The sequence below is a fragment of the Vipera berus genome (assembly GCF_964194415.1).
Source record: "Vipera berus genome assembly, chromosome: 4".
NCBI lineage: Eukaryota > Metazoa > Chordata > Lepidosauria > Squamata > Viperidae > Vipera > Vipera berus.
Genome location: NC_138206.1, coordinates 1,164,977 through 1,190,000, shown reverse-complemented (window position 1 = coordinate 1,190,000; position 25,024 = coordinate 1,164,977). Strand labels below are relative to the sequence as shown.

Below are 25,024 nucleotides of genomic sequence, written 5' to 3'. Positions count from 1 at the left end.
CTTTAGAAGGCCAGATCCTGAAGCTAAAACTCAAATACTTTGGCCACCTAATGAGAAGGAAGGACTCACTGGAGAAGAGCCTCATGCTGGGAAAGATTGAGGGCAATAGAAGAAGGGGATGACAGAGAAGGAGGTGGCTGGATGGAGTCACTGAAGCAGGAGGCGTGAGCTTAGATGGACTCCAGAAGATGGTAGAGGACAGGAAGGCCTGGAGGAAGGTTGTCCATAGGGTCGCGATGGGTCGGACATGACTTCGCAACTAACAACAGCCAATTGGGGTTTTATCCTTGCAAGACACCCAGAGTCACCGAGACGTAGCCGGGTGGCCGTATAAATTTCCTTCATAAATAAAAAAGCATTTTTTCCCCCACCAGCCGGAAGGCAGCAGCCACAGAGCACCCTGACCCACCTGTTGGGTGGGTTTCCCGTGGCGTCGGCAAACAGGCAGCCTCGGCGGCACGCTTTTCAGAAAGCCGGCGAGGGTGACGGGGCTGCCTTTGACAGATCAAATAAATGTGCCAGCGCAGCCGAAGCAAGAAACAATAAAAACCAAGCCCAGGCTGCCGGAGAGAAACAGCAGCCTGTGACGCCGAAATTCAATTACCGGCAGCCTTCAGCCCCATGTTGGGTGGTAATTCAATTAGGGCCGAGCAGCTTCCCAAAAGCAGAAGGGCTGCTGAGCCGAGGGGTCGGCAGCCCCACGGCGGGCCAGCTTCAGCTGCCTGCTGAACAAACAAGGCTTCCGAGGGGGCAGGGGATGGGGGGGTGGAGAGAGAGATGGGGGGACCTGCCGGAGCCATGGGGCTTCCGTGGCCTTGGGCTTGTCTTCTCCCAAGACGGGAAGCCGAAGGCCACTGGAGAACGGGCAAGGGGGAGCTGGCTTCATCCAGCTTCCTGTGCCCCACGGCAGCCGGGGTGCTCAGCCCCTTGGGGGGGTGGGGGTGGGGAAAAGCCTCCAGTCTTCTGGGCCCTTTTCCGAAGCCTGAAAGGTGGTGGCCACCATCATCCCCTCCTGCCTTGGGGAACGGCAAAAAAGCACCTTGGGGACAACCGTGACTTGGATGACTGAGAATCTCCACAGAGATCTTCCCAAGGTGAACAGTGGATTCATTTAACAACCGTGGGGGAGATTTCATTCGTGCCTGGTGTTTGGCAAGGTCTCCGGGACCAGGCTGGACATCTCACCCCTGTGACACCAGCTCTGCTGGGATTTGATGGACGAGTCTAGAGCAGGGGTCTCCAACCTTGGCAGCTTTAAGACCTGTGGACTTCAATTCCCAGAATTCCCCAGCCAGCCTTGCTGGCTGGGGAATTCTGGGAGTTGAAGTCCACAAGTCTTAAAAGTTACCAAGGTTGGAGATCCCTGGTCTACAGGAAAGAAGGGCCAGAGGTGATGTCATAGCATCTTCCAATATTTGAGGGGCTGCCACGAAGAAGGGTGGGGGGTGTTCCACCATTCTCCAAAGCCCCTGAAGGCAGGAGAAGAAGCAACGGATGGAAACTAATCCAGGAGAGACGCAAGCTGGAACTAAGGAGAAACGTCCTGACAGTGAGAACAATCAGCCAACATTGGAGGATTTTAAGACGACACTGGACAATCATTGGCTCAGCATGGCATAGGGTCTCCTGCCTGAGCTGGGGGTTGGACTAGATGACCTCCAAGTCCCCTCTGTATTGTATTCTGAACAGAATTTGGCAAGGGCTGGGGAAACGGCCTGGATCTCTCCGAAGCCCACTGAGTGTGAGACGGGTGTCCCAGCGAAGATGCTGCCTTAGATTGGGAAGACCCACTTCCACTCCACTCCTGGCCACAGAGGTCCCCCCCACCCTGGGGCTTGGGGGAGCACCGCAGGGGAACTGCAAGAATATTAATAATAATTTAAACTCCTCTGCCACCCTGCTCTCACCAAGGACCCCACGGTCACCCAGTAATCCAAGACTTGCAATAAATAATAGAACATAAATATTAAAGGGCTGGTGGCCTTCAGAGATGCCTTAGCAGAAAGAGGAGATGTTGAAAGTTTAGAAAAAATTCAGAGAAGAGGAACTAAGATGAACCAAGGCCTAGAGACAAAAACGTACCAAGAACGGCTGCAGGACTTGGGTTTGGCTAGTCTAAAGAAAAGAAGGACTAGGAGTGACATGATAGCAGCGTTCCAGTATCTGAGGGGCTGCCACAGAAAAGAGGGGGTCAACTTATTCTCCAAAGCACCAGAGGGAAGGACGAGAAGCAACGGATGGAAACTAATCAAGGAGAGAAGCAACCTGGAATTTAGGAGGAATTTCTTGACAGTGAGGACAATTAACCAGTGGAACAGCTTGCCACCAGAAATCGTGGGTGCTCCATCCCTGGAGCTTTTTAAGAAGAGGCTAGACATTCACCTGTCTGAGATGGGTTTTCCTGCTTGATAGGGGGGCTGGACTAGAAGACCTCCAAGGTCCCTTCCAGATTCTATTCTATTCGATTCGATTCGATTCGATTCGATTCGATTCTATAATATTCTAAGGTAAAGGTAAAGGTTCCCCCGCACATGCGTGCTGGTCGTTTCCGACTCTAAGTGGCCGATGCTCATCTCTGTTTCAAAGCCAAAGAGCCAGCGCTTGTCCGAGGACGTCTCCGTGGTCATGTGGCCGGCATAACTAGACACCAAAGGCGCACGGAACGCCGTTACCTTCCCACCGGAGTGGTCCCTATTTTTCTACTTGCATTTTTTACGTGCTTTCGAACTGCTAGGTTGGCAGAAGCTGGGACGCGTAACAGGCGCTCACTCTGCTACGCGGCACTCGGGATTCGACCCGCCAAACTGCCGACCATCTGATCGACAAGCTCAGCGTCCTAACCCACTGAGCCACCGCGTCCCTTATAATATTCTATAATATTCTATTTCCTTCCTGGGTGCTGTGTCAGGACGGAGACCTATCAGTCTGGGCCAGACTCGGTCCTCATTGGCCGTGGGGATGCCCAGCTGGCTTCCCCAAGATCGGAGGATTCAGCCGAGAGCTGCTCTCCCCAATGCCAGCACTTGACCCAAATGGGCAGCAAGAAAATCTGCTCACCTATGAAGGCCTGGACGCCTTGAAGCACATCTCCTGCTCCGCGGTTTTCTTGCAGACATTTCATGACCCAGCTAGGTAACATCATCAGTGCTAGAAGGGAGGAGAGGGAGGAGGAGGAGGAAGGAAGGAAGGAAGGAAGGAAGGAAGGAAGGAAGGAAGGAAGGAAGGAAGGAAGGAAGGAAGGAAGGAAGGAAGGAAAGACTGTGGGATCCTTGGTGCTCTCTGAGCTGGGTGGTTTTCTTGCAGACGTTTCATGACCCAGCTAGGGAACATCATCAGTTCTAGAGGGGAGGGGAGTTTCTGGAGAGGAGGAGGAGGAGGAGAATTGTGGGGTCCTTGGTGCTCTCTCAGCTGGGTGGTTTTCATGACCCAACTAGGGAACATCATCCATACTAGAAGGGAGGCGGGTTGAGGAGGAAAACGGTGAAGTTCTGGCTGCTCTGAGCTTCGTTGTTTCTTTACACACATTTCATGACCCAACTAAGGAACATCTCCAGGGCAAGGGGGGGGTGGGCTTTGCTCCCAGTTTGTCGGGGTTCCCCAGCTACAGATCTTCTCTTCTGCTGAAAGCCTCTCTCCTTCTCTGGCGTCCATCAATGGGGAGGTGGGGTGGGGTGGGGTGGCAAAGAAGGGACCAAACGGGGGCTTTTCAGGGGAAGACCTACGCGGAGGATTTCGATCAGCCCACGTGGCACAAGCTTCTCGTGACTTTTGTGCTTGTTTAAACCTGATTGCTACCTGTCCTGGATAGCTTCACAAAACTAAAAAACAGCTGAGGACCTAGAAGAGGGCTCTCCAATCTTGGCTGCTTTAGGACCGGTTAAACCAGTGTCCGTAAGCCGAGGGCTTCCTGTAAGCTACGTGGCTTCTCTCGGATGCCAACTAAACCATGGTTTATTCAAGGGAGCAAATTTCTGAGGTCGCCTGACACCCAGGCTGCGTTTGCGAGCTTTTCCCCACATTGACCCGTGTTCGGGATTTGCACAATGCAACGAATCACAGAATAACCCCCAAGGCTGGCTTCACACAATCCTGTGTGTTACAATGTGCCTGGCTAAACTGTGGCGTGAACGCAGCCCAGACTTCTCCAGCTGGTGGAAAGTTGGCTTTTCACCCTCAACTTTGGTCTCCAAGGCATGGGGCTTATTTGATGCCTTCAGTCAAGGGCATCACCGGGGCAGCCATGAGCTGGTCCCACAAGGAGGGCGAGGGGTTCCATGGGCACACCGTACAAACTTTAATAAATGCATAAAGAAAATTGTGCCAGTGAGAGGAGCAAATGGCATCACCGGCCTCTTTTGTGGAAGGATATCCGGACAGACATGAATGACACTGTTAAATTTTCAACCACATCCCTGCCCAGAATAGCAGAATAAGCTGGAAGGGACCTTGAAGATCAATCTAGACCAACCCCCTACTCAGGCTGGAGAGCCTGTACCATTACAAAGAAATAGTTGTCCAGCCTCTTCTCGAAAACCTCCGACATCTGATAACTTTGCACAAAAAAGGGCTCAGCTTATGGATGCAGCTTTTTCCCGGGGCAGCCCCTCCCTCTGTGATTTGAATTCCCTCCTGGAACAACAGAATAACAGAGTTGGAGGGGACCTTAGAGGTCTTCTAGTCCAACCCCCTGCTCAAGCAGAAGACTCTGTATCATTTCGGACAAATGGCCGTCCAATCTCTTCTTAAAAACCGCCAACGATGGAGCAGCCACAACTTCTGGTGGCAAGGAGTTCCACTGGTTCATTCTTCCCACTGTCAGGAAATTTTGGAGGAGGTAAGGCAGTTAATTTTTAATGTTGTTTTGAGGCGGCTGTTGCTGAAAAACAAAAGGGAGACCAGCAGAGCAACATTTTTCAACTTCGGTTAACTAAGACAGTTGGACTGTGCAGGCTGGGGGATTCTGGGAGTTGAAGTCCACCTATTGCCAAGGTTGAGAAAGGCTGGGAGATTCTCACACCGTGCATCTATTGGAAAGTAGCCAAGGCTGCCAGCAACGCGCCTGCCCTCAAAAAGGATCCGGAGCTAGCAGAGCCTCCAGCGACAGGAGCAGTAATCCTTACGGCACAGGACCCAACTGGCAACTCCCATCGTCCTTAAGAGAAGAGGCATGGTGGTGCAGAGGTTGGAATGTAGATAACCTTTATTGTTATTTTTTTTTTCCGTGGGCACAACAACACACATGAAAAATGAAATTTAGTTGCTTGCTCTCAAAGTGCACACCTACATAACACACATTTAAAACAAACTACGTACAACGTATGTATAGATCTACATCCTTAACTATAAGTAACATATAAATATTAATCACTGTCCATCTTGAAGGAGGAAGCTTGAGAGTTCACAAGGTTAAGACTGGATGGAACAAAACGCGTGGCCGAATCTGGATCTTCTGCTTCGGATACCACGGAGTCCCGCCCCCACACACACACACAGAAGGTAACAAGGAAAACAGGTCGTGGAGAGGATGGGTAGTGTCCCAGACAATCTTGCGGAGCCTGCTGAAGCAACGCTTCTGTGCTATGTAGTACTGCAGAATAATTCTGCCGACTGTCAGCAGTTCGACTCTTACTGGCTCAAGGTGGACTCAGCCTTCCATCTTTCCAAGGTCTGTAAAACGAGGAACCAGGTTAGGGGGGGCAAATAGGCTGACTCTGTAAACCGTTCAGAGGGAGCTGTGAAGCGGTATATAAGTCTAGGTCAGGGGTAGGCAACCTTGGCTCTTTTATGACTCGTGGACTTCAACTCCCAGAATCCTTGAGCCAGCATGGGGGAACTATGGCCCCTTCATGACTCATGGACTTCAACTTCCAGAATTCCTCAGCCAGCATGGGGGAACTGTGGCCCCCTCATGACTTGCGGACTTCAACTCCCAGAATTCCTCAGCCAGCATGAGGGAACTATGGCCCCTTCATGACTGGTGGACTTCAACTCCCAGAATTCCTCAGCCAGCATGGCTCAGCTTGGAAACCTCTCCCTTTCCCCTCAGCATGGCTGGCTCAGGAATGCTGGGAGTTGAAGTCCACGAGTCATAAAAGAGCCAAGGTTGCCTACCCCTGGTCTAGGTGCTCTGACTATTGCTATTAGGGTTTAATCCAGAAGCATCTCTTTGGCCCGTCTGAGGACTCACTGCTGGACCAGTGAATATGGGGAGGGAGACACCCCCAGTTGCTGAAAACTAACTGTGATTTGTAGCTGCAGCACAAAATGGGGTGAGGGGCCCTTGCGTACCCGAAGTTGCCCACCTCCATGGATGTCGGTAGGGTCCGGTCAAAAAATGTTAAGATGGCAGCCGGAAGAGGCAACATGAAACCCTCCAGGTTTCAGCGGCAATATTTTGATTTTTTTTTTTAACAAGCCTTGCAGAATCTCCACCTCCCACCCACCCTGCTGCCTCTGAGCTAAGCCCCCGGCCCCTGGCCAGATCCCCCCTGCTTTAGCCCCGGCTTGGATGAACAGGTAGTCCTTGACGTACGGCCACAATTGAGCCCAAAGTTTCCGCTGTTAAGCAAGACGGCTGTGAGGGGAGTTTTGCCCCGTTTTTCAACCTTTCTGGCCAAGGTTCTTAAGGGAATCGCTGCCGTCGTTCAGCGAGTCACACGGTTGTTAAGCGAATCTGGCTTCACCCCATTGACTTTGCTTCTCGGAAGGTCACAAAAGAGGATCAGGTGACACACACACACACACACCGGGACGCTGCGACCGTCATAAGTATGAATCTGTCGCCAAGTGTACGAATTTTGATCACGTGATGCATGGAGAGGCAATGGTTGTAAGTGTGAAAATTGTATTATTTATTACCGGCCATCCTCGATTTACAAGAGTTCATTTAGTGACTGTTGGAAGTTACAAAGGCACTTAAGGTCACTTTCTAATTGCCTTTGTAACTTCTCGGGGCCGCTTGTAGTCCGAGGCTTCCCAAACTCCGTCCTACTTCTGAGGGGCGGGGGCAGAAAAAACCCTTCCATAAAGAGACACACACCCCCAAAAAATGAAGACCCTCGCTCTTACCTCCCCCCAGCGCCTCTTCTCCACGTAGCCCACCGCTCGGGCAGAGAAGGATGATCCAACTCATGGGAGGGGGGAGGACAAACACACACACACGCACACCCCGTCCCCTCCACCCATCCCGCACGGCCACCAACTCAACCTGCGACTTTCGATTTGCAGAGCAGGTGCTGCGTTGCCCCCTCCCCTCCCTGCCGCCTCCCCCTCCCACCCCTTCTCTTTGTCAGATTCACACACACACCCCAGAAGTGCCCAATTCTGCCCCCCCCCCCCGGCCCGGCTTCGGGACAAGAAGGGGAAGCGCGCCTCTCCTCCTCCTCCTCCTCCTCCCCCCCCCCTCCCCTCGCGTGGCAGCCTCCTGGCTAATTAGTTTAGAGGGAAAACTTAATTCAATTAACTTTTTCACAACTCCGGCAGGCTGACAGTTGGGACTCCTTTCAGCAGCGCCTTGATCTAATTAGCTTGTTTAGCAACCTGTCCGTCTCCTTCCCTCCCCGCCCCCCCCCCGCCCCGTCTCCCCTCCAGCTGCGGCAGCTGTGGGGAGAAGGGGGGAGGCCTCCACGGGGTGGGCTGGGGAGGGGGGCCGCCGGCGTCCTGCAGGGCTCCCTCTGCCAAGGGGGAGGGCCAGCCTCAGATGGAAAGGGACCCCCAGCGTGGCCGGGAGGGCTTCCCTTTAGGCACCCCGAGGTCCCTTAGCCCCCATCCTGCTTGCAGATGGCTTGTCCTTGACGTACGGCCCAAAGTTTCCGTCGCTAAGCAAGGCCTTCGTGAAGCCAGTTCTGCCCCATTTTGCAACCTTTCCTGCTACACTTGTTAAGGAGATCGCTGCAGTTCTTAAGTGAGTAACCCAGTCGTTAAGTGAATCTGGCTTCCCCCATTGACTTTGCTTGTCAGAAAGTCACAAAAGGGGATCACGCAGTCCCCCCCCCTCCCTGGGACACTGCGACCGTCGTAAATAGGAGTCGATTGCCAAGCACCCAAATTTTGATCCTGTGATCACAGGGAGGCTGCAGCCGTCGTAAGTGTGAAACCTGGTTATAAGTCCATTTTTTTCCTGTGCCGTTGTAACTTCAAATGGTCACCAAACGAACTGTGGTAAGCTGAGGACCATCTGTAATGTAATTTAAATATAATATATACATATGCACATGCATGCACATATATTCGTGTCTCTGTGTGTGTGTACTGTATGTAGTTTCATTTTAAAGTTTTAAGACACCCAGAGTCACCTTGTGCCATGATGGATGGCAAATAAATTTAATAAATAGATAATGAATAAATAATTGGATAATTGAACGACAAGGAAAGGCCAAGAGGCCACCACTGGCTGTGGACCATCCAGGAAGGTGAATTGAATGTTGGGCCACAGCACACACACACACACACAGCTTTTGCCCTCCGAAGGTCCCTGGCATCTCACTCGGCCATCTGTGGCTTCTCACAGTCTGAGCTGAATTGGTCAAGGGTCCAGATAAACCCCTTTGGCCCAGCACGGCCACAACTGACAGGCAACTTTAGACCGAGGAGGGCAGTCAAGCTATTTTGGCCTCTGTTTTGCAGCGAACCAAAAGCAGATCTGCAAAACTTCATTGGTGGGGGGACTAATAAATTGGAATTTGGGGGTGCTGTGCAGGGCACATCAAATCAACTCCTGCCGCTTAAATATAATCCAAAATCTAAAGCAGGAGTGTCCAATCTTGGCAACTTTAAGATTTGTGGACTTCAACTCCCAGAATTCCTCAGCCTGTTATGATAGATAGATAGATAGATAGATAGATAGATAGATAGATAGATAGATAGATAGATAGATAGATAGATAGATAGATAGATAGATAGATAGATAGATAGATAGATAGAAGATAGATAGATAGATAGATAGATAGTTTAGAGAAACAGCTGGTATAGGGATACAGAGAAGAGAGAGAGAGAGAGAGAGATTAGGTGAGGTAGATGCTGATATCAAAGCATGGGGGGGAGAGAAGCATGGGGGGGAGAGAAGCATGGGGGGGTGAGAAGCGCGCAGCCTCCCCTTCCTTTGGAAGATTCGATGTTAGGAAAAGCCGTAGAAAGCGGAGACCCTCAAATTAAGGAAGGACTTTAAATTCTTCCTTTAGACTTTTTTTTTTTAAGGAAACCTGTCCCCTCATTTAGCGTTCTCCGGATAGAACCCGAGATTATTTTAAGCACGGGAAACATTTTTATGTTTTATTTAATGAGCATCCTTTCACGAATCTGGTGTGTCCTTTGATTAACAATGTGGGGCTCGGAGGGGGGGGCTTGCAAATTTCTCGCTTCCTGCCCCCCCCTCCCCATCCTCAATGGCGAAACCACGGCCTTCGCCTCCTCTCCCCCCCAACTTGATTTCCATCAAAGGGCGGGTGAAACGGGGTGCAGGTCAGGGGAAGAGTCGGTGTGTGTGTGAGTGTGTGTGTGTGTGCGCGTTTGGGGCTGAAGAATCACGTTGCAACGAACGAACGAAGGAACGAACGAACATCTGGTGCCAGCCCTCCACCTGGTCCAGGGAACTAAAGCGGGCGTGGAACGGGTGGGTGGGTGGGGGAGGGCCGGTGGCCAGGCGCGTGGGTTCAGGCTGGGGGGGGCATTTCCCATGGCTACGAGTCGGGCTTGGGTGAGGGTCTTCGGTGCTGGGAGCTTCACCCCGCGTGTCTCATGACTGTGGAAGAAACTGCCCTCCATTCACCCACCCACCCACCCACCCCCAAGCCGGCGCATAGGCGCGTGCACACACCGGTGTTCCACGCGTGCAACAGTTGCTCTGAGTTTTTTATTATTTATTTTTTCGAGCAAGGGTTTTTTTTTAGCGTCTCCGCCGGATTTTTGCAGCGCTGCTCCCGCTTCCAGACTCTTGATGTCGTCGCCCGGTTGGAAAACCGCGGGGAGGGCTCCCAGTCGCCAACCTCCCCCCCCCACTCCGTTTCTTTCCCCCCCCTTCCCAAATTCTCCGAGAGGCTCCTACGGAAAAACCCCCCGCCCCCACCCCTCCCGAAAGGCTTCCATGCTGATTAAACTTTGCAATCTCCTTTAGCGAAAGTGTTTGTCCTGACAATGCCCTTAATCCTCCGGCTTTGCGCCCCTGGAAAGCAAGCGGGGGGGGGGGGAGGGAGGAGCGCCTGGGCTTTCAAATGCATCAGTATCCAGGGGAGCTTTCACTCCAGTGGGGGGGGGCGCGCCGGGCTGCATAAACAAAGGGCAGAGGCAAACAGAGTCCAGCTGAAAAAAATGGGGGAGGGGGAGCTGGGTGGTTAAATATATTTTATTTATTTATTTGTGACTTTTAAAACGGAAAGAACCCGGAAGAGTCTTCCCTCCCTCAAAAGGACGGACCACCGCCTCCATCCTCCCCAGCCAGTCGTTTGGGAAGGCTGGCTCCACAGGAGGGGAATTGGGGTCCAGTTTGTCTCCCAGCCAAATCCACCCACCGAAAAGTCCGCGTCTCTCCGAAGGATAAAAGGGAAGGTATTTAACTCAGAGGCCGAATGGCAGCACTCAAATGGCCAACTTCTATCCTGGTATCCACTGGCAGGGCGGAGGTGGGGGGGTGGGAGGTGCACCAGGGTTTTAACGTGCAAGGGGTACACCGGGCAACAACATTGGGGTGCAAGAGGAGACAACTGCTTTCCTTTCTGTCGTTTATAAAACGGGATACCAGAGTTGGAAGGGACCCTGGAGGTCTTCTAGTCCAACCCTTTGCTCAGGCAGGAGATGGCTGTCCAGTCTCTTCTTAAAGACTTCCGGTGTTGGAGCATTCACAGCTTCTGGAGGCAGGTTGTTCCACTGGTTAATTGTTCTCACGGTCAGGAAGTTTCTCCTTAGTTCCAGGTTGCTTCTCTCCTTGACTAGTTTCCATCCGTTGCTTCTTGTCCTGCCTTCAGGGGCTTTGGAGAACAGGTTGACCCCCCCCATTCTTCTTTGCGGCAGCCCCTCAAATACTGGAAGGCTGCTATCCTGTCCCCCCTCGTCCTTCTCTTCATTAAACTGGACATCCCCAGTTCCAGCAACCTTTCTTGGTATATTTTAGCCTCCAGTCCCCTCTGCCCTCGTTCTAGAGTCGCAACGTCTTATGAATGAAGGTGAATCTACCTGTCCCAAGATAATGTTGCAGGATCCAATCTGGGTCGGTCACCGGGACCGGAGGTTTTTAAATACCACACGCAGAAGAGCCCAAAAACACGCACTCTGCCCGAGAAGGTCCAGCAAGGGTCCAAAAACTGGGAAGACCAAATCTCCGGACCCAGACTGGACCCTCCCGGCATCTTTCCCATATATCAGGGGTAGGCAACCTTGGCTCTTTTATGACTCGTGGACTTCAACTCCCAGAATTCCTGAGTCAGCATAGCTGCAACGATGGCCAGGCCAGGCAGGCAGGCAGCTGACTCGGAAAGATCCTCCAGGAATGTCAGATAAATGGAGGCCAAGAGGACAACAGAGAAAAGTCTCTAGTGGGAAGAGCTGCTTGGAAGCACGGGGCCTGAAATGCCGCTGTCTCTTGGACAGAAACCAAGATGGATGGGGAGGGGGCTGAATAGAGGGAGGGGTGCGAGTGATGCCTTGGGAGGCAGGGGGGGCCTGGGTTGTTCTCCCCTTAAAACTGAGGGTTCCTTCCGTCAACCTAACAAAAGACAATCAAGATAATAATAAGTTGGAAGGGACCTTGGAGGTCATCTAGTCCAACCCCCTGCTCAGGCGGGAAACCCTATACCATTTCAGACAAATGGCTGTCCGGGTCCTTCTTAAAAACTTCCAGTGTTGGAGCATTCACCGCTTCTGGAGGCAGGCGGTTCCACTGGCTAATTGTCCTCACTGTCAGGAAGTTTCTCCTTAGTTCTAGGTTGCTTCTCTCCTTGACTAGTTTCCATCCGTTGCTTCTTGTCCTGCCTTCTTCAGAGGCTTTGGAGAACGGCTTGACTGCCTCTTCTTTGGGGCAGCCCCTGAGATACACGGAGCAGACGCCGGGGGTGGGGGGGACAGGCTGCTTCACTTCAGCAACGTATCCCAGTGGAAAAGTCACAGAACTTCAAGTTCCAGAATCCCCTGAGGCTGGCCAAGGAATTCTGGGAGATGCCAGCTACTTTAACAGGCCCCTGGTGGGAGATTCACTTTAGTTGCGCAGTGATTTTCACTTTGTCGGAGAAGGGCCCAGTTCATCTACAGAGGGGTTTCTCAACCTCAGCTAGTTTAAGGTGGACTTCAACTCCCAGAATTCCGAAGCAGGGGAATTCTGGGAGTTGTAGTCCACCCATCTTAAAGCGTGCTGTCTGGGGAATTCTGGGAGTTGAAGTCTACCATATGAAAGCATGCCGCTGGGGAATTCTGGAAGTCCACAAATCTTAAAGGGTGTCATCTGGGGAATTCTGGGAGTTGATTGGGAGTTAAGTTGCTGAGGCTGAGAAACAGGAGTCTAATTGATGGGCAGATTTCACTCCACACACACACACACACACACACACACACCAAGAATCTACTCTGGCACCCTAAATTCCCATCCTAGTGGCCAATTAGTCCCATCGCTTAATAAATGGGTTTTTAGTTGGTTCTCAGGGACTCCCGTCTTCTACTAGAACCCAGGGACCAACTTGGCTTGCACATGATATCCTGCAACCCAATCCTGGTTAAAACAAAATAAGTCATTTTTTAAAAAAAACCCTTCCCCTTTTTTCTAAGATTTCCTTCCGTGAATTAAGAGCAGGGAACTGCTTGGGGATATCCTGGTTAAATAGAAAAACCAAAGGCTGCTGTTTGTGTGTGTGTGTGTGTGTGTGAGAGAGAGAGAGAGAGAACACATCTGTCTGTCCGTCTGCAGGAGGAAGAAGACAGAGAAATACAGGCATCCCTTTTCCCCCCTCCAATATTATTTCCTTCAATTTATTTTATTTTGACAAGGCATCTCCTTTATTCTCTCCTCTCCTTCGTAGTTCCAAACTACATTAAAAAGAAAAAGAAAGAAACATGGTGGCCGATGACACCGGGCTTTCCTTAAGCCTCGGCCCAGGTTTAACCCTTGCAGCCCAATGGCAGCGCTGGGGAGGACGAAGAACGGGGGAGGCCGGCCCTTCCTTGTGGGCTCCCCCCAAGGCAATAACCCCGGGGGTTCAGCCTTTCCGTGGGGAGGCTGGGGGCCGTGGGACTGGGGACGAGGACCTGCCTCGCAAAGGGGCAGAGGAGGGGAGCCAGGCTGGGTAGCGCCAGAGGGCCCCCCCTCCCAACACCTGCCCAGCCACACGTACGGCAGCATTCACACAACAAGCTTAACCAGGCCTGTGAAAGACCCAGCAGTGGCTTCCTGCAAGGAAGGGCTAAGCCTGGTTAGGGTTAACCTGGATTAGGGGTGGGGGCGATCCTGACAGGTTGCATCAACCCGTCCTGTTGGCTTAACTTTGGTAAACAGAAAAGAGGGGGGGATATCTTGAATTTGCACCCCGAAAGTTGATTTATTGTCCCTATGCCAGGATTTTGGGGTTATTGGAGGGGCTGTAAGACAGAATGAGGCTGCAGAGACCCTTGTGAAGCCCTCTGGGCAGGGGGGGGCACAGAGGAGCCGTCCTGAGAAAGCGCCCTGGAACGGAGGTCCCACCGAAGATCCTCGGCCACACTGGGTGGTCCAATCCAACAGCAATACCTGGGAAATTTCATACTCTTCCTCCTAAGTTTCCCCCTCCCCCAGTTCTTAGGCGGTTGGGGGACGGCTGCCCCACGCCCCCTCCCATTTGACCCTTGATGCCAAAACACAAAGCTCAGTCAGGTAGAAGAGCAGCAGTGCTTCGGAAGTCTGTTTAACTCCTTGTGTCAACTCCTTGTGGGCAAGTCTGGAAGGGGGTCTTCCAGTGGCCAAGGATGGACACACACACACACACACACACTCCGGCCTCAGCTCTGATGCTTCCACACCCCAGCCAGACCAGGTAGGCCCTCTTCTGCAACCCGGAGGAGGGGGAAAGAGGCAGCTTTTCTTGGGGACGGGAGACCCTAAGGGCGACCCTCGCGGAGAGAAGCGCCGCTGCTCTCCTTGAGCGGCTTTTTCCGGCGACCCCCTTTCCAAAGCCAAGAGGGACAGGTTGAGGGGCAACCCGTCGGGGCGGGAGCGCGCCCGAGACCCCCGAAAGGGTTAAGGGAGGGGGCGGGGCGGGGCGGAGGGGGGGCTTGGCCGCCGAGCCTCCTGCTGCCGCCGCCGCCGCCGGTCCCAGCCGGCCAAGTATATCTCGCCCGCCCCGTCGCTGCGCCGCCACTTGGCGGGCGGGTGGGCGCAGAGCCGGAGCCGGGGGTCTGGGCGCCATGGATTACTCCTACCTGAACTCCTACGACTCGTGCATGGCGGCCATGGAGGCGTCGGCCTACGCGGACTTCAGCTCCTGCAGCCAGGCTGGCTCCTTCCAGTACAACCCCATCCGCAGCTCCTTCGCCGCCAGCCCGGCCTGCCCGCCGCTCGCCTCGGCCAGCTGCGCCCTGGGCGCCCTGCGCGACCACCAGCCCTCGCCCTACGCCGCAGGTAGGCGCCGCCGGGAGTCGCGGGGCAGGCAGGGGAGGATGGGCGCGGGGGTCGACCCGCCCGGAGGGGAGGCCGGGCCGCGCCGGCTGCCCGGGAACGGGACGCGCAACCGGGCCTTCCCTTCGGGCACCCCGTCCAGTTTCTGCCCGCTGCGCTGCGCTCGCCTCTCCTGGCGCTGTCGAGGCTCGGGGGGCCCCGGAGGGCGGCGGGGATGGAGGGCAGGGTCCCAGGTGCTGGAAGGGAAGGATCTGCTTCGGCCGAGGACCTGCCCCGACGTCTCTGGGGAGCCTTCGCTGCTTCCAAGGGGAGAACGGACGGCCCGCTTCCCCCGAACTGAGTAACGGAGAGGGAACGGGCGCTCCCCAAGAGGAGCTTCCCTAGCATGAGGGGGAGGATGCACCCCGGGAATCCGAGGGGCGCGCAGCCCCCGCACAGAGGCCGAGGAACGGCGCTCCCGCCCAGTCCCGGGTTGGCTTCGGGGGCGCCGCTGGGCAGCCCCGGCCCCCTAGCCGTCGAAGAGTCGCTCCAGGCGAGCGCTGAGCCGCGCTTTCGGTCGGGGCCCTTCCCATTCCTTCCAGCCCGAAAACGTTTTTTTTTCTCCCCGAATTACATTCCGACGGTCGGGAATAGTCTCAGTCACCACCACCACGCGCAAAGCGAGGCGAGCTTAAAGGGCGCGCAAGGCGCCACTTGCGCGGGTAACTCTCAGCAATTTTCGACACCCCGTCGGAGGGGCGCTTTCTCCGCCCCCGACCGGGCGCCGCGTCCGGGGATGACCCCGGCCTTGCTCCGAGGGTCTTGATACCGGGCGCGGCTGAGGGAAGGGCTCCCCGCCTCTCCTCTTCCGCAAGGAGACCCCTGGAAGGCGCCATCCGGTTTTCCTCCGCCAGGAATGCGCTGCCCGCTCCGGAGGGAAGTGGTGGGAGTTGTAGTACACCGCTGGTTTGGAAATGGGGCTCCCAGGCGCCCAACAACCGAGTCGGCGCCACCTGCCCTTTGGGTCCGGCCGCCGCGGGAATCTGGCCGCCGCGCCGCCCGAATGGATCGCGTCCCTTCGGGCGGATCCGCCGATTCTGAGCACGGCCCCCCTTCTCGGCGACTGGGGAGCAGGACTCGGGCTGGGCGGCTGCGTTCGCACGACCTCGGGAACCCACGACTGGCCGGAGAAGTCGTTCGAGGTTTCGGGAGTCGTTCGAAACCGCGCTTGGGCCGAGTCAGAGACGGAATCCAAAAAGACGCGGCGCCCCTTGCTGGGGAGAGCCCCGCCCGTTCGCCCTCCGGCGGGAAAACCGCCGCCCAGGAAGGGTCCCGCGATTCGGGAAAAGCGCAGCTGAGCAGGAAAGGGGCGCACCTTGCGCGACCTCAGCCTGAGCGGAGAGGAGCCGAAGATTCGCTAAGTTGGTTTAGCGCCAGCGGCGGGTTGCGGGAAACTGCTTTCTCGGGGCAGATCTCATTCGGGTCTCGACACGTAATTTCCCCGTTAAGTGATTCATTTACATTTATTTGTGGTTATTTCGTTGGAATCAACTTCCCCGCCCTTCCCACCCGCTGCCTTAGCCGGTTAAGGCCGAAACGCGGGGAAAACACGCCGGCGCGCCTTGTTTGCCCAACGTTCCCCTTCCAGGCTCGGGGTCACGCGTGGATCCGAAGCGAGTTGGCCGCGCAGTAATAAAGAGAGAATCGCCTCACTCAGAAGGGGAAACACCCACCCCCCACCCTCACACCCCCCGCGAGGCCCAGGAAAGGCGGCGAGAGGGGATGCCGGGACGGTGGCTGGGCTGTGCCGGGAGGAAGCGCCTCTGGCCGGGAGTGAACACGCGCGACTTCTTTTAGCTTCGGCTCCTGGATTAATTTAAGCTGACCACATCGGAAACTAGACTAGACTAGACTAGACTAGACTAATAAAATACAGAATAGAATAGAGTAGAATAATAAAATACAAAATAGACTAGAACAGGAATAGGAATATGAATAGAATAATAATAGAATTAGAATAGAACAGAACAGAATGTAGAATAGAATAGAATAGAATAGAATAATATTAGAATAGAATTAGAATTAGAATTAGAATAGAATAGAATAGAATAATAAAATACAGAATAGAATAGAAATAAAGAATAGAGTAGAGTAGAGTAGAGTAGAGTAGAGTAGAGTAGAGTAGAATAGAATAGAATAGAATAGAATAGAATAGAATAGGAAAGGAATAGAAAAAGAAATAGGAATAGAATAGACTAGACTAGGAATAGGAATAGGAATAGAACAGAACAGAAGAAATGCAGGCAGAAGTGGCCGTGGCGTGGGAACGGGGCGGCCGCGGATCGACGGAGATGCCTCGCTGCCCGTGGTTTTCCCGACCGGAGGCGCCGGAACCACTCCGGGCCCTGCAGAGCCCCGGGCGAGGCCGAGCAATCCGGCGAATTGGAGCGCCGCTTCACCGTTAATTTCCCGACAAACGGAAACGCGGCACCGTTGCAGGTAGCCAGCCCCCCTCCCTTGCCCCTTCCCCGTTTTATGTCTCTTATTCTAACCTGGGAGAAAGAGAGAGACGCCGCCATGTCTGCTGTTCCCGTGAAATGGGGTTCTCACAACCCACGAATACACGCAGGACCACCTCCCAAGCCAGCGGTCGTGCGAATGCGACCGCCAGGCCCTTCCCTTAAACTGAGCTGCCCAGAGTCCCGAAATCGCCTGCCTGCTTTCCCTCCGTCTCTTCCAAACGGGCAATTAAATGAGAACCGCATCTGGAACGGGGAAAGGGGGGGGCACAAACCCTTCACCCATTCCAGCTTGAAGGGTCTTTAAATCCGGGCCGTCCCGCGCGCCCTGCTTCCTTTTGGGAAGAAGCGCCGCGCAACGTGCCCGGGCAGAAAACACGCAAAATTCATGGCTGTCGGCAGTTCTTTTTTTATACCCTTTATGAATGTTGGAAAATTGTTCTTCTCGTCTTAGCGGGTTTTTTTTTCCCTGAGCGGGTCGGTCTCCACCATTTCCCGCAGGAAATCTTGGAGGCCCCCGCCCCGCACTCTGGAAAGGAAACTCCGGGTAAAGAGTGACTGTGACTGTGCAGGATTTTTCTCTTGCCCCGTAAGCGATTCCGACGACGATTTCCCCGTTGGAGGAAATCCTTTGCTTTTAGGGGTGGGTGGGTGAGGGAGGGGGACGCAGCATCCCTTCGCACCAAGCCAGCTCCGGATTTGAGCGTCTGCTTCGCAATCTTGCTGGTTCTCCTCTGCCCAGCAAACGTGTCGTTTCTAGGACGCAACCTCTAAGTACCGGTGGAGGAGAACGCTTGTAGCTCAGGGTTGAATTGTGGGCTCCTTGGCGCTCTCTGAGCTGGGTGGGGTTTTGGCAGCCGTTTCACCACCCAACACCGATGGTGTTCCCTAGTTGGGTGATGAAACGTCCGCAAGAAAACCAGCCAGCTCAGAGAGCACCCCAAACCTTTACGTTTTCTGCTGGGCAGCTTCAGGGACGAGGGTGAGTCTCGCAGCTGGTCTTGGCATCCTTCACTGATGCCAACGTGCTGGCAGCATGCGCTGGGCTACAATTCCTACCAAGAAAAGAGAATATTCGTAGCCCGGGGTTGAAATGAGGGGTCCTTGGCGCTCTCTGGGCTGGGTGGTTTTCTTGCAGACGTTTCATGACCCAACTAGGGAACATCATCAGTGTTAGAAGGGAGGAGGAGGAGGAAGGAAGGAAGGAAGGAAGGAAGGAAGGAAGGAAGGAAAGGAGGGAGGGAGGGAGGGAGGGAGGAAGGAAGGAAGGAAGGAAGGAAGGAAGGAAGGAAGGAAGGAAGGAAGGAAGGAAGGAAGGAAGGACGGACTGTGGGGTCCTGGGTGCTCTCTGAGCTGGGTGGTTTCCTTGCAGACGTTTCACGAGCCAACTAGAGAACATCATCAGTGTTGGAAGGGAGGGGGGGTTGCACGGAGGGGAAGAGGAGGAAGGAAAGACTGTGGGGTCCTTGATGTTCTCTGAGTTCGTTTGTTTTTCTTCAGGCGTTTCATGACCCCGCTAGGTACCCTCATCAGGGCTAGCTCAGAGAGCCCCAAGGAGCTCCCAGTTCCTACCGGACGCTTATAACCCCTGAAGACAGCCGGGACGGATCACTGGGCGGAACCAGGATCCCCAAACTAGCCTACCACCCCGCCCCCCCCCCGCGCGCGCAGCCTCCCCTCCCGGGGTCCTAAGCCGCTTTTCCTCCTCTCTCCGCCCCCCCCCCTCCGCTCCAGTCCCGTACAAGTTCTTCTCGGACCCCTCCACCATCAACGAGAAGAGGAAGCAGCGGCGGATCCGGACCACCTTCACCAGCTCGCAGCTGAAGGAGCTGGAGAGGGTCTTCGCCGAGACCCACTACCCGGACATCTACACCCGGGAAGAGTTGGCCCTCAAGATCGACCTCACCGAGGCCCGAGTGCAGGTGAGTCGCTGGGGAGGGGGCGGCGGCAGCCCGACACCCCCCCTCCCCTCCTCCCCGGGCCCGGCCTTGAAGCGGCTGCGGGAAGCCTGGCCCTCCCCTTCCTTCTGCGCCCCCCCCTCTTGGGCCAACTAGGGTGGGGGAGGAGCTTCCTCTGTCTGGGGGGAGGGGCTTAGCTTCCTCCCCCCACCACCCACCGCCCCTCCTCACCCCCTGGGCCCGGGAGAAAGGCGGTTCCTTGCGCAGCTGATGCCCCAGCGGGAATCCTTGGGGCAGGAATGTCTCCCCGCATCCACAAATTGAAAACGGGGGAAAAAATGGATTTCAGACTCTTTAACAGGGTCCCCCCCCCCACAATTCCTGGCATGTATTTCATTTCTGTGGGATACTGGGTGCTTTCCGAGCTTGGTGTTACAGGTAGACAGAGGTCTGTGTGGATTCTCAGCCATCCGGGTCAAAGGAACCGGGACGTTAATAATAATAATAATAATAATAATAATAATAATAATAATAATAATAATAATAATAATAATAATAATAATAATAATAATAATAATAATAATAATAATAATTTTTTCTTGGATGGGAAACGAAACGTTTTGTTCTTCTTCCTGGAGGGGAAAAAATCCTCAACAGTCCAGTTAGCTGCCTTTGGAAAAAAGCGCTTTTGAGTTTCCTTGTAGAAGTTTCGTTACCCAACTAGGAAGGAGCATCAACATTTTATTTCATCATTTCATTTCATTTCATTGTTCGGTTTTCGGAACCCCTTCAGTTCAAATGTGGCTTTTTAAAACGCTCAGCGTCTTTATTTCAGTTGGATCTCTAGTGCTGATTTAGTCCTACGCTTCTAGTTAGCGATTTACATCCTGCCTTAAACAGATACAGCTATTAGCTTAATAGCGATTCAATTTTGTTTTCCTTTATAAGCCAACAACGTATTTCCTCATTCTGCAACTAATTTGGTTTACCCATACAATTTTACTAATTGCATTTTGTTCATTTGCATTTCTCTAATTGCATTTTACTAATTTATTCTTTTGAAAGTCGTGTTTCTTTCCCGGCTTATATTCTTTTAGAAAGAAAAAATTAAAAAGCAACGAGTCAAAAGCCTCGGAGGATCGCAACAGATTAAAACGATAGACACAACAATAAAATAAATACAAATACAACAGCAACAATAAATCAACCATAATAGACAAAAAGTAGAGGTCAGGAAAACTTAGCTCCGGGCGAAAGGCCAGTGCCTTTAAAAAAAAAAGGGGGGGGGGAGAAAGCTTTACAGACCTGGGGGGCAAGCAGCCACAAAGTGAGGTGGGGGCACTGAGGAGCATTGCGCAGTTTTTGTTCTGGATTCCAGGGTTGCAGGAGTTTAAAATTGCAGAATTTTAAACTGCTGCAAAAATGGCAGATTCCAGGATTGCAGAAATTAAAAAAAAAACAAGTTTTTAATTTAATGTTCTCTGCAGCAGCCCCGGGGGGGGGGGAGGGGGCATAGTATGGGGCAGAGGCTGAGCAGGAAAAAAAGCAAATTTATAGATTGCAAAATATTATTTGTCAATTGTTGTTTGTTAAAAAATACATTCATGGTGTTATTTATTTGTTATTTCTTGTGGCTATTTGTAAAAATAATGAAGGCTGGATAGATCAAACAAACAAAAAACAAATTACATAAATAAAAATAAGTAAATAAATGTCCTTACTGGAGGAGAGAGGCAGGATGAGTGGAATGGCAGCTGCTTCCCTCCCCTCCTCAGATCCGTTTCTGTTTTAACAGGAATTCTTAAGGCTGGTTGTTAAAGGGCTGATCTCCAAATGTCATTTTCTGCCCTCTCCCTCACTTACAAAGCCCACCCTCCTTTTCTCCCCGATGGCAGAGATTGCAAATAACAATTTGGGGTGCTGTTTTAAATTCTGATTTTAATCTTTTGCTGCCCAGCGTGCCGAATTTGAAATGGGCAGGTCATGTATATTTGATAAATTAATTACATTTGCCAAAGGGAAAAATTAGGACATTTTATTTGTCAGGTAGAAGTTCCTTGGGATAAAAATGATTTAAGTGAGGCTGGTTAGTAAGTCTGGGATTAAAAACAATTTAAAAATGATTGCAGGGAGTCAAACGGGGTGATAGGAATTCTCCCTCCCCGTGTTAGAATGTCAATTTCAAACTAATCTTGTCACTTTTAGGTAAAAATGATAAGCACCAAAATATTATTGCTGTGCCAAATAATAATAACAATAACAACAACAATAACTATAATTGCTTAACTTTTTTCCCCAAAATTGCTGGGAAAAATTGTTTGTTTTTTATCAGAGAAGCAACAAATTTGGCTGATATTCTCTGGAAAAGTGGGGCAGTGCGTGAAATGGCTTGCGGGTTTGGCCTTCCTTGTGAGTCCAATCTCTTCAAGCTGTTTGGCTTTCTTTATAGCTATATCTAATCAGGAAAAAGCCAGAGACGAAAAGATATAAACCACCCCCTCCCCAATGAAATAAATTCTGCAGGAATAAAATACGCTTTAAAAGCCCAGCTAAAGAAAATGGTAAATTCTCCCAAGATTCAGAGAGAGAAAAAACCTCTTCTTTCGCAGGATTTTAATTTTGATAAGTCTATGCAATTTGATATATTATTTTAACGTGAACAAATGAAGAACAGCGTTTGTAAAAATACGTGGGATTTGCAGGGGTCCATTTACATTTCAGATATGGCCGTTTGTGTTGCAAATACACACCGCTGCCTTATGGAAGGAAAGCCAGCGGGGAGAAGCAGGCAGCGCAGCGGAGATGGGAGACCTCCATGTGTCCCGCAGTTAAGGGGGGGGGAGAAAGGGGGCTACTGTCATAGCTGCGGCCATCCTGCCTGTATGGTAGAGGAGAACATTGGAATTGAGGGGGGTCCCTGGTGCTCTCTGAGCTGGGTGGTTTTCTAGCAGACGTTTTGTGACTCAATTAGATAACTTCATCAGTGGTGTGAAGGGAGTGAGGTTTGTGGACAGGAAGAGGAGGAAGAAGAGGAGGAGGAGGAGAAGGAAGGAAAGTGGGGTCCTTGGTCCTCTCTGAGCTGGGTGTTTTTCTTGCAGACGTTTCATGACCCAACTAGGGAACACCATCAGTGCTGGAAGGGGGGAGGAGGAGGAGGGAAGGTTTAGGTTTAGGTTTAGGTTTATTCAATTTCTATACCGCCCTTCTCCCGAAGGACTCAGGGCGGTTCACAGGGCATATATAAATAACAGTACAAAAATTAAAAAGAAATTAAACCAATGCCCAATTAAAATACAATAACAATAAAAATAGTAAAAAACCCATTAAAAAACCCTAATATTCCCCATCAGGAATAGGAAGGAAGGAAGGAAGGAAGGAAGGAAGGAAGGAAGGAAGGAAGGAAGGAAGGAAGGAAGGAAGGAAAAGAAAGAAAGAAAGAAAGAAAGAAAGAAAGAAAGAAAGAAAGAAAGAAAGAAAGAAAGAAAGAAAGAAAAAAAGAAAGAAAGACTGTGGGGTCCTTGGTGCTCTCTGAGCTGGGTGCTTTTCTTGCAGACGTTTCATGACCCAACTAGGGAACATCATCAGTGCTAGAAGGGAGTGGGGTTTGTTCTCCACTTATGTTGAATAGCTTGCCTGGACAGTGTAGCTTGGAGAGCTGTTTTATTCCCGGCAGCTTTTTGATTAGATAGGCTGGACCAGAACAGGTCCTGTCCAGCATCCAACACCCAGAGAAGCAGGGCTTAATACCCGACAAACAATAAAGCAGAAAACAACCAGGAACAACCACTAAGTAACTAACACTGGCCGAGTCAGCCACTTGGGTATAAATGGGGGGGGGCAGCCCCCACCCTTCCAGCACTGACGGTGTCACCTAGTTGGGTCACGAAAGGGGACGTCCAAGAGCACCAAGGTCCTCCCATCCTGGTCGTATCTGGGGGAGTAAAACTGTCCTCTCACGGTTTAGGTCTGGTTCCAGAACCGCCGGGCCAAGTTTCGGAAGCAAGAACGGGCCTCCAACGCCAAAGGGCAGAACAGTGGCAGCAACAGCGGCAACAGCTCGGCGGCCAGCAAGAAGCCGGACCCCCGTTCCTCCTCCGAAGACGACGAATCCAAGGAGTCCAACTGCAGTCCCACGCCGGACAGCACGGCCTCCCTGCCTGCTGCCGGGGGCCTGAACAGTCCTGCTGACAGCCTGAGCCCCAGCCCTGGCACGGGGCAGCCAGGCCTGGGTGCCGGGCACACCGCCCCCACCCTCAAGTCCCCCCTGTGGGCAGGCGTGAGCACCAGCAACGGGGGCACCAACACGGCCGAGCTGCTGAAGGCCTGGCAGCCCTCAGAAGCCGCCATGCCCGGACCTTTCTCCGGCGTCCTGTCCTCCTTCCACAGGAAGCCAACTCCACTCAAGGCCAACCTCTTCTAACGGAAGCACAACCACATGCTGCTGACCCACAACAGTCCCTTTCCCGCCCCCCCATCACTGCCAGAGGTCCTGTCCTGCTGCCCCGAGGGTGGGGAGTCAGCTCGAACTCAAAGAGTGGCAGTTTCTCTTGACTTCCTGCCCAAGCCACCTCTGAAATGGCTTCAAACGGTTCTGAACAACCATGACCACCACCACCCTCTGTTTTTTGTGGAGACCTCTTGTCATCTCCAGCCCTATTGGGGGTGGGGGCGGGGAACCAAGAATGGATCACCCAGCCCTCCAGTCTGCGTGAAGTATAGCCAGGGCTTCAGTGTGCATCTTGGGTGGTGGATCTGCCCCGCCTTCTTGATGATGGCCAACTTAGGAGTCGGTGGATCAACCGAGCTTCTCCCTTGCTCCGCGAAGCGGCTCAAGATGCTTACATTGGGGCATGAGGAAGAGTAACCTGGCGGCCACCAGACTGGCTGGACTACAACTCCTCTCATCCCCTGCCCAAACGTTCACTAGGTTGTGGATGAGGGAAGGTGAAGTCCAGCACGTCAGCTTGGGTGAAGAGCACCTATTTATCGACAGCTGGGTTGGGGTCAGCAACATCAACCAACAAGGAGACATCTGCTGGGCTTGGTGGCACCCGTGCACTTGACAAAACGTGGCAGGGAGGACTTCAGGTTGATTGACAGCTGGTGGGATGAGAACTTTGAGGGTGGTCAGATGACAAGAGACAACTGTTGGATTTCCGCAGCCCCCCCCCCCCGCTTCAGGAGACTGGCTGAGTGGATGAAGTCATCTCTGCAAGTAGGAGAGAGTCTACATCCACCCCTCCTTTCACCCCACACTTCCCCCCTTCTCTTTCTTTTCCTCCCTCTGGCTTCTTTCTAGCAATGGGGTCCCGTTTCCCCATCTTGAATCTTCAACAGCCAGAGATGGAAAAAGGCCACGGGGCGAGGCAATTGTCCTCTATTTATCTTCCCACAACCTTCCTGGTCTTACCAGGCCCCACTTCAGAAGCCTCCAAAGAGCTGGGCGGTGGTGATACAGAATCCAGAATGCCAGAGCTGAAAGGGACCTTGGAGGTCTTCTAGTCCAACCCCCTGCCTGAGCAATATACCTACCTACAAATGGCTGTCGTCTCTTCTTGAAGCGAGAGCTTCCTGGATAGAACTTGGCTATTTTTTGTCCTGGTGGAGAAGATGGCTTGTCCCCCGGTGGCTAGAGAGAGGACAGCCCTGAAGCTGTTTGGAGAAGAGACCTCCGGATGAGGGCAACGTGTCATTCCTCCTTGCCAGCCCCTTTGACTTGGGGTTGACCCACCTTGGGGACCTCACCCCCACCAAAGCTGGCACTAGCCGGAGCACAAAACAACTCAAAGAAGTTGTCCAAGATCGGAAGAAGTGGAGAGACCTGGCTTATCGAACCGCCATTCAGTTGGAGATGACTGAATGGACATCACCGCCGCCACCGCCATCCTCACGAGTCTCACAAAAAGAGGGAAGACTTTGTTCTTGAGGTCGGAAATCCATAATGCAAAAGATGACTGAGATCTGAAGGGGGTCTTGCTATTTTTTTGGGGGGGGGTGTCTTGCTGTCTGAACAGAGGTCTTGTTTCAATCGTTTTCTTCCTCAACATTAATGGATTTATGCC

At 52.7% G+C, this 25,024-nt stretch overlaps 1 protein-coding gene across 1 annotated transcript; it reads left to right on the top strand.

Annotated features, from left to right (window-relative positions):
- Window positions 1-14,355: 14,355 nt before the first annotated feature.
- Window positions 14,356-23,384, top strand: PHOX2A (paired like homeobox 2A; the record flags this gene model as incomplete). Its single annotated transcript, XM_081326538.1, has 3 exons — window positions 14,356-14,569; window positions 18,799-18,986; window positions 22,927-23,384. 3 exons carry the CDS (start codon window positions 14,356-14,358, stop codon window positions 23,380-23,382), a joined length of 858 nt encoding a protein of 285 aa, XP_081182664.1. The 3' UTR covers window positions 23,383-23,384.
- Window positions 23,385-25,024: the final 1,640 nt, after the last annotated feature.